This window comes from Olea europaea, chromosome 6 (genome assembly GCF_002742605.1).
Source record: "Olea europaea var. sylvestris chromosome 6, O_europaea_v1, whole genome shotgun sequence".
NCBI lineage: Eukaryota > Viridiplantae > Streptophyta > Magnoliopsida > Lamiales > Oleaceae > Olea > Olea europaea.
The window spans coordinates 24,863,683-24,870,766 of record NC_036242.1 but is presented as its reverse complement, the minus strand read 5'-3'; the positions used below and the strand labels follow the sequence as shown (position 1 = coordinate 24,870,766).

The 7,084-nt window shown below is 35.6% G+C and overlaps 2 protein-coding genes across 2 annotated transcripts; both read right to left on the bottom strand.

Moving 5' to 3' along the window:
• Positions 1-2,633: 2,633 nt before the first annotated feature.
• On the bottom strand, positions 2,634-4,598 carry LOC111396238 (peroxidase 11-like). The gene is made up of 4 exons (XM_023022606.1): positions 4,291-4,598; positions 3,970-4,161; positions 3,707-3,872; positions 2,634-3,237 (listed from the first exon to the last, which is right to left on the bottom strand). Exons 1-4 carry the CDS (start codon positions 4,516-4,518, stop codon positions 2,813-2,815), a joined length of 1,011 nt encoding a protein of 336 aa, XP_022878374.1. The 5' UTR covers positions 4,519-4,598; the 3' UTR covers positions 2,634-2,812.
• A 911-nt stretch (positions 4,599-5,509) lies between these two features.
• Positions 5,510-7,067, bottom strand: LOC111396237. Its single transcript, XM_023022605.1, has one exon. The coding sequence runs from the start codon at positions 6,476-6,478 to the stop codon at positions 5,675-5,677; it is 804 nt and encodes a 267-aa protein (XP_022878373.1). The 5' UTR covers positions 6,479-7,067; the 3' UTR covers positions 5,510-5,674.
• Between the last annotated feature and the right edge of the window lie 17 nt (positions 7,068-7,084).

Below are 7,084 nucleotides of genomic sequence, written 5' to 3'. Positions count from 1 at the left end.
CAAAAGATTGTAAATTGATTGACTGTAAATGGGTTTACAAGATTAAAGAGGGTGAGGCTAAGGCTAGTGATAAAAAGGTTTAAGACAAGACTTGTAGCTAAAGGCTTTAATGAAAGGGAAGGGATAGATTACACCAAAATATTTTCACCGGTTATTAAATATACGTCCATTAGAGTCCTACTAGCTACAGTAACACAATTTGACTTGGAGTTAGAACAACTTGTTGTGAAAACTGCCTTCTTGTATGTTTCTTTAGATGAAACCATACATATGACTCAACCAAGAGGGTTTGAAGTAGTAGGAAAGGGAAACTTAGTGTGTCTCTTAAAGAAATCTTTGTATGGCCTAAAACAGGCCCCTAGGCAATGGTATAAAAGATTTGACTCTTTTATACAAGGTTTGAACTTTAAGAAATCAGAATATGATCCATGTTTTTATTACAAGAAAGAAGGGGAATCTGATTTTTTGTATCTATTTTTGTATGTTGATGATATGCTCTTTGCTGGTCACAATTATGTTACACTTAATTTAATTAAAGAAAATCTAAAATCTAAAATTGAAATGAAAGATTTAGGACCAGCTAGAAAGATTTTGGGCATGGAAATAAAAAGAGATAAGATAAATGGAAAGTTGTTTCTAATACAAAAATCTTATGTTGATAAGGTTGTAAAAAGGTTCTCTCTTCATGAATCTAAACCTGTTAGTTTGCCTTTACCTGCTGGTATGAAATTATCTGTCGATCAATCACCTAAAACTGAAGAAGAGCATAGAAGAATGATAAATGTGCCTTATTCTAATGCTGTTGGATCTGTTATGTATGTTATGGTTTGCTCTAGACCTGATATTGCTTATGCCGTGAGTGTGTTAAGTAGATTTATGAGTAACCCAGGTGAAATACATTGGCAATGCATGAAAAATCTGATTAAGTACTTGAAAGGAACTAGTAACTTAGGTTTAATGTTCAAAACAAATAAAAATGGACTTAGACTTAATGAATATGTAGATTCAGATTTTGCTGGTAATCCGGACAATAGGAAGTCCACAACTGTATATTTTTATGTTATAAATAATACATGCATTAGCTGGAAATCCCAACTTCAAAAATTGGTTGCATTGTCTTCAACCGAAGCTGAATACATTGCTGCAACTGAAGCAGTGAAAGAGGAATTGTGGTTGAAGGGTTTACTTAGTGAATTAGGACTTATAGAAAATCAGGTGGAGCTATGTTCAGATAACCAAAGTGCCATTTTTCTTAGTAAAAATCCTATTTTGCATGATAGTTCTAAACATATAGATGTTAAGTTCCATTTCATTAGAGATATCTTTGATAGGGGTGATATTAGATTTGTTAAAATTCCAACGAAGGTAAATCCAGCAGATGCCAGAACTAAGGTAATCCCTATTAGTAAATTTTCAGATTCTTTGAGATTAATTAATCTTGAAGAATACTAACTTCTGTTTTCTTTGCAGGTAAATAGAGCAAGTGAAGTCAGTTTAAATTTTAAATCCACTTATGTACTGTCACAAAATGCAGCAAAAGGTGGAGATTGTAAGAATTGATTTGCTGGATTTTGTGTATGGCCCAGCTGATTTAAATGGACTGTGAAGTGTGGCCCAAACTTGGTGGGCAATACCAACAGCCAGAGAACAGCTTGTCGCAGCAAGGAGTGTGAAAGTTCGACCCTGTCACAACTTCTGCCGCCATCAATCCTAATCTAATAGTCGGAACTCCCCCTCATCTATAAAGGTTTTTATTCCTTGATCTTTTAAATAAAGCCTTCTTATGCTCCATATGCCTATTATTCTTGGGTCACTTCTGGCTCCTCCGTTTTTATAATCTAATAGAAAGTAAAGAGGTTGCCAGCCCTCGCCCCGAGGGGGCTTATAGACTGAATACTATTTAAATAGTATTCAGGTAAAGCGAGACCTTCTAGAAGGTCTCTTAAGAGCTCTCTAACGATAGTTAGAGAATTGTGAAGAAACTTCCAGAACTAGGGTCGGTTTGTTATAAGTGCAAAACAGAAATGCGTTTTTGTTATGAAATAACAACTCTTCCGGATTCAAGACAAGTGGCAAGAAGTGGACCGTTGGATGTCAATAAATTGTTACTCTCATATAAAAGGAAAGAAAGGGGGTTATTAGGGTTAAGAGTTTTTTAACCCAACAGCTTCGAGTTTTAGAGGCTCGTTCGTCTTCTCTTTTGATTCGTTTTCTCTTTAGATCTTGTGTGATTTTGGTAGAGAGAATTAGGAATTTAGATGAACTCTTGTGTGAGTTCAATATTGTTGTGAGAAGATCTTTCGTTTTTGAGAAGTTTTGTAACTGTGTGTTCTTGAGACTGTTTTGCCCGTTTTTGGGTTGTTCATAGTGGATTTGAGCTTATTCCTGATGGATGCTCAACGGGGATGTAGGCGTTAGATTTGATCGCCGAACCTCGGGGCCTTTGGGCCAAAAAATCTCGTGTTCCCTCATCTTATTTTTGCTTTCTGTGTGTTCGGTTTTAAATGTGATTCTGCACGAATGAATTTTTCTAAACGCAACAGTATCAACACAATTTAAGTGTGAACTCACTTATCGAGTTCAAAGAAATTGTCATAGAATTGCAAATTGAATCAAGCGAAAACAAAAACAAAGAACACAAGAAATAATACACTTGTATTTCGATTTGTAGTATCACTTCACAACGGCTAAAAACCGTGTGCTTAACGCATACATAAAGTCTTCGCTTTTGAATACAAAATGAATCAATAGAGGGCTCAAATTTTTAGCCTTACTTATTGACATAAACAGTCTGGTAATATGTATGTAATGCTTATGTATTCACAAACCTGCAATTCTTCCGAACTTCTCCATTGACATAAGTTTCCGGGTTTGTTATATTTCCCAATTTAACCATGGATTTGGAGAACTGCTCGAAGAAAGCAATTGCGTTTACTGCATATTTCTCCACTAGTTTCTTCGTTTGAACGGCTAAAACACTGGAATACAATTCCTGGTCTGAATTTATCAGTCCCTCTCCTCTTAACAGAATGTCATAATAAGAATTGTCGAAAAGATTTGGCGTAACATGGTCCAGTGCTGATTCATTTTGATTTGATTTACTATCAGCTGAACAAACAGATTTTAAACTGTTGAGGTAACTCTGTGAAACTGGATTCATTCCTGAAGTTGCTGTGAAATCTCCATATATTCTTTCTCTGAAATTCACACATCGTGCCATTCCAATGGTATGTGAACCTGCAAAAGAATTTCACCAAAATGAATATCATTTTTGATGATTCTTGAAATTAAACTGTTATTCGCTATAAATTATTGTTTTCAACAAGGCGGAGTTTTTATTCAGAAATCACAAATCGAAATTTTGTCATCTTTGCAATGATTTTGATTGGGAAAATTATTCCTAGAAAACATAATTTTACGAATGATCATACTGTATGTTTAAAATGCAGTGCTCGCTAAGACTCATAAGTAGGGACGAATATAGGGGGTATAGCTGCTGTAGCCCTATCCAGTCACCAGACAATTTAATTCTTTTTTGTTAAAAAAGAAGTTTAGAAGAGGAATTTTTGTTTTTTTTTTAAAGCCCGTCTTATAGTCCGATCCTGAATCCGTCCCTGCTCGCAAGATCTCGATACTGTTATATACGATTGAATTGTCACTACCAAACATGCCAATAATGTCTTGAGAGTTATAGGGAGGTGCCTACCAGAAAGAGCTACCATATCGGTGACGGAGAGACCCTGATGAATAAACTTCGAAATGATGGATAGAAGTCCGTCATTTGCTTTAGGAAGATTTGTTTCTACAAGCTCATAGCCTGCTTTTTTTGAGTCCTTTCTGCCTAAGGGAACATCCCAATAAGGTCCACCAACCTGCATGCACAAGAATAAATATTATTATTATCAAAATTATCATTTTTTTCCCCAAAATTATAAACTGATGCTACTGACATATTTAGGTCACTTATACCAGAAGAACTGCATCTCTTGCAGCAATAGTGAGAATATCAGCACAAGAGACCTTCTCGGGACACTCAGATTCAAGCCGGTTCTTGATCCTATCAATGATTCTGAATCCTTTCAAAGCATTTCTATTTTCTGGTGCTTTCTTCTCTCCTTGAAGCGTGATTGTATCTTCCAGCAAAACCGATCCATCGCAACCCTGCAGCTCCAATATTATATGATTAAAAAAAAAAAAAAGTACTCAGAATCTTCTAAAACTTGTATAGTACAATAGCATATCAATCTATATAAAGAAAGATTTATGGAAGTAAAATAAGAGAATGAAGACCTGGACGAAGCAATCGTGAAAATGTAGTCGTAAAATCAAGGCAGCGTTACGCGGATCAGACAGCACTGCACATTCCATTTCTTTCCTAACAATCTCAAGAACAGTTGGGCAGGTGGATTTGTAGTAATCTAATGTCAAAGGAGGTTCACTTGCATGCAAACATGAACAAGCAATGCTAAGAACTAATATTTGCAAAACAATATGTTTGTAGTGAAGAAAAGAAGCCATTAATTTTCCAAGTTGCAAGCAAAAGAGATGAGCAAATACACGAACGTGAGAGCAATCGATCAATGAACGGATTTTTGACATAATGATGAAGATTCCTAGTTTATATAAATGACACGAAATGGAAGATTATTATGCAAAAAATGTCACTAGTCAAGAGAGGATGTAACTACTTCGATCTTGGTTGGTGGGTTCTCCCAAACCAAAATTACCAAATAAATCGAAGGCAAAAAGAAACTATAAATGTGCTGTACTAACTTAAAAATTGGGCAAAAAATAAGACCCAAACCATTCATACTTTTCTGAACTTGTAAAGGTTAATCCCCGTAAAACTCTATAATTTGATTCAGCCCTTATAAAAGGCGATGCTTCACCCTTCCAACATTTCAAGTAATTTACACAAAAGAAAACCCTTTTGGGTTGGTTTCTTGTCTAACAAGGATCCAAATTGATGAAAAAATAAATTATTGACTAAAGTTTATGAACAGATTTACTAAAGTTTTCTCAACTGCTTTATAACAATAAGAGTTCGTTAGTTGGACGCATTGTCGCATTGTCTTCTAATTATTTAATTAATTAACTATGCTTAAAGGCCTGTTTGATTAACTACCACAGTTAATCTCACTTTATTGTAATTTCAGATCCCATAACACCTAAATAAATTGGTTGATTATCCTTTAAATGTTATGTAATGTGATTATTGAAGAAAATCAAGAAATAAATCTTGTCCAGGAATGGCCAAAGGTCGATCCGTTCATAAGAAGATCATAGCAATTCACCACAAGCAGCAAATTTTTCCGCAAGGTGACAATCTCATTCAAACGAGTTAGAAATTCTTTTACATTCAATAGCGTCGAGACTTTCAACCCGTAGAAAGCATCTTCCCGAGACTGCTTGTTTAACAAAGATACTTCACTCTCTGCACTTTGAGCCAAAGGTATCAAGAAATGAGGTTTCAATGGAAGTCCACAATGATGATGTGGTCACAAATGTCTAACAAAAATAAGGAACAGAAACAAGTGCATTCTCAAAACTATTATCCGTATACATGAAGGGTTTAAAGGCAAGCTTTTCTCAAAATACAAGAAGAAAGAAAATTGGAAGACAACAAGAAAAATGAGATATAAGTCTGTTATGGAAAAACCTAAAATCTAGCAGATCAAGTATACAACTCAGAATCGAGATGAAGATCCTTCCTACGACTAAAACTTAAATACCCACTCTCCAAATTCATATCACTACTAGGATTTATGCCAGCCAGAACATCCTTCAGCAGCAGCGACTTAATCAGTGACATCACTGAAATACCGAAATGAGGCCATGAAACACAGAGAGTCCCTTTGATCTTCTTCAATTGACATCGACTCAACAAAGCAGCAGCCAGGCCGTCCACCACACTTCCTGATGAGAAATAATCCAACCCTTTTATCAGCGGTGAATCTCCAGTATCCGAACTTTTTCTTTCCAATGATGTCTCCAACTTGACTGCAAATATGTCATCTGGTGAAAGTTTACCATGAAAGTAACGACTTTGAACAGAATCCAAAATCAAAACCCTCTCAGGTATGATGCGTTCACCAATCAGCAACTTTGACACTTCATGGGATCTCTCTGCAGTAACAGAGTACTGAACAAGAGCAATCATAATCAGTTTATCAGAATGATTAAGGGCATATATATTGCATGATTTGTCACCAAGTGAGGGTTCCACAGTGTTGCCAGAGAAAGCGAACTCTGGAAGAACAAGAGCGCCAATTAGAGTTTTGAAGGAGAGGTGGTGTAAAAAATGAAGAGATGGGGAAGACATAGCAACTATGAGAAGTGATGGATGAAAGCTTTTATTGGAATCCAGTGAGAACACTAGGAATGGAGATGGAAGAGGTTGAGATGGAGGAGTGAAATTGTTGAGATCTTCCAACAAAAATCTTGATGGTGGCGGAAGGTCAGTTACCACATCATCCATCTCCTTTATTCTAATCCTATAACCTGAATAATCATGTACGAAGGCACATTGTTAGCGTATTAAATCACACAAGTAAAGTTCATGGATATCTTCAACATGAAAGCATCAATCAACTACAAGTCAGCTAAAGTGAAAAAAATTTCCATAAGTGTATTCTCATTAGCTACTACTTACTATAATGTTCAATATTCACTTTAATAACTATTGACCTTTTCCATTGGTAAATGGAAGCATAATTACTTCCACATATAATTAGAACCTAATCGAAATGAGGTCTGATTCCAATTACATGCCACCATGTACAGTCTGAAGTTATGTGATGGTACGGAGACGAATAAAATAGAAGGTAATATACATAGACAAATTTGAACAATGCTGTAGTTATCTGCATAGGGGTATCAGCAGCAATAACACAATGAAGGAAAAAATAGGAATATCAAGAATCGCATTAAAAAACCCCCCAAAAATGGAAACCAGACAAACAAGCAACAGTCATAGGAAGTCCAGAACCAACTGATCACACTAAACTAAAGCTATATTTACTGTTTAAAAGAGGTACAATTATTGGGGAAACAGACTGACCATATGTCAAACAAGAAAATAGAA

Coding starts and splice junctions, on each gene's coding strand:
- LOC111396238 (XM_023022606.1), bottom strand. CDS start 4,518: ATGGCTTCTTTTCTTCACTACAAACATATTGTTTTGCAAATATTAGTT. Junction 4,162..4,290: donor TTCACGATTGCTTCGTCCAG/GTCTTCATTCTC, acceptor TTGGAGCTGCAG/GGTTGCGATGGATCGGTTTT. Junction 3,873..3,969: donor CAAGAGATGCAGTTCTTCTG/GTATAAGTGACC, acceptor TTGTGCATGCAG/GTTGGTGGACCTTATTGGGA.
- LOC111396237 (XM_023022605.1), bottom strand. CDS start 6,478: ATGGATGATGTGGTAACTGACCTTCCGCCACCATCAAGATTTTTGTTG.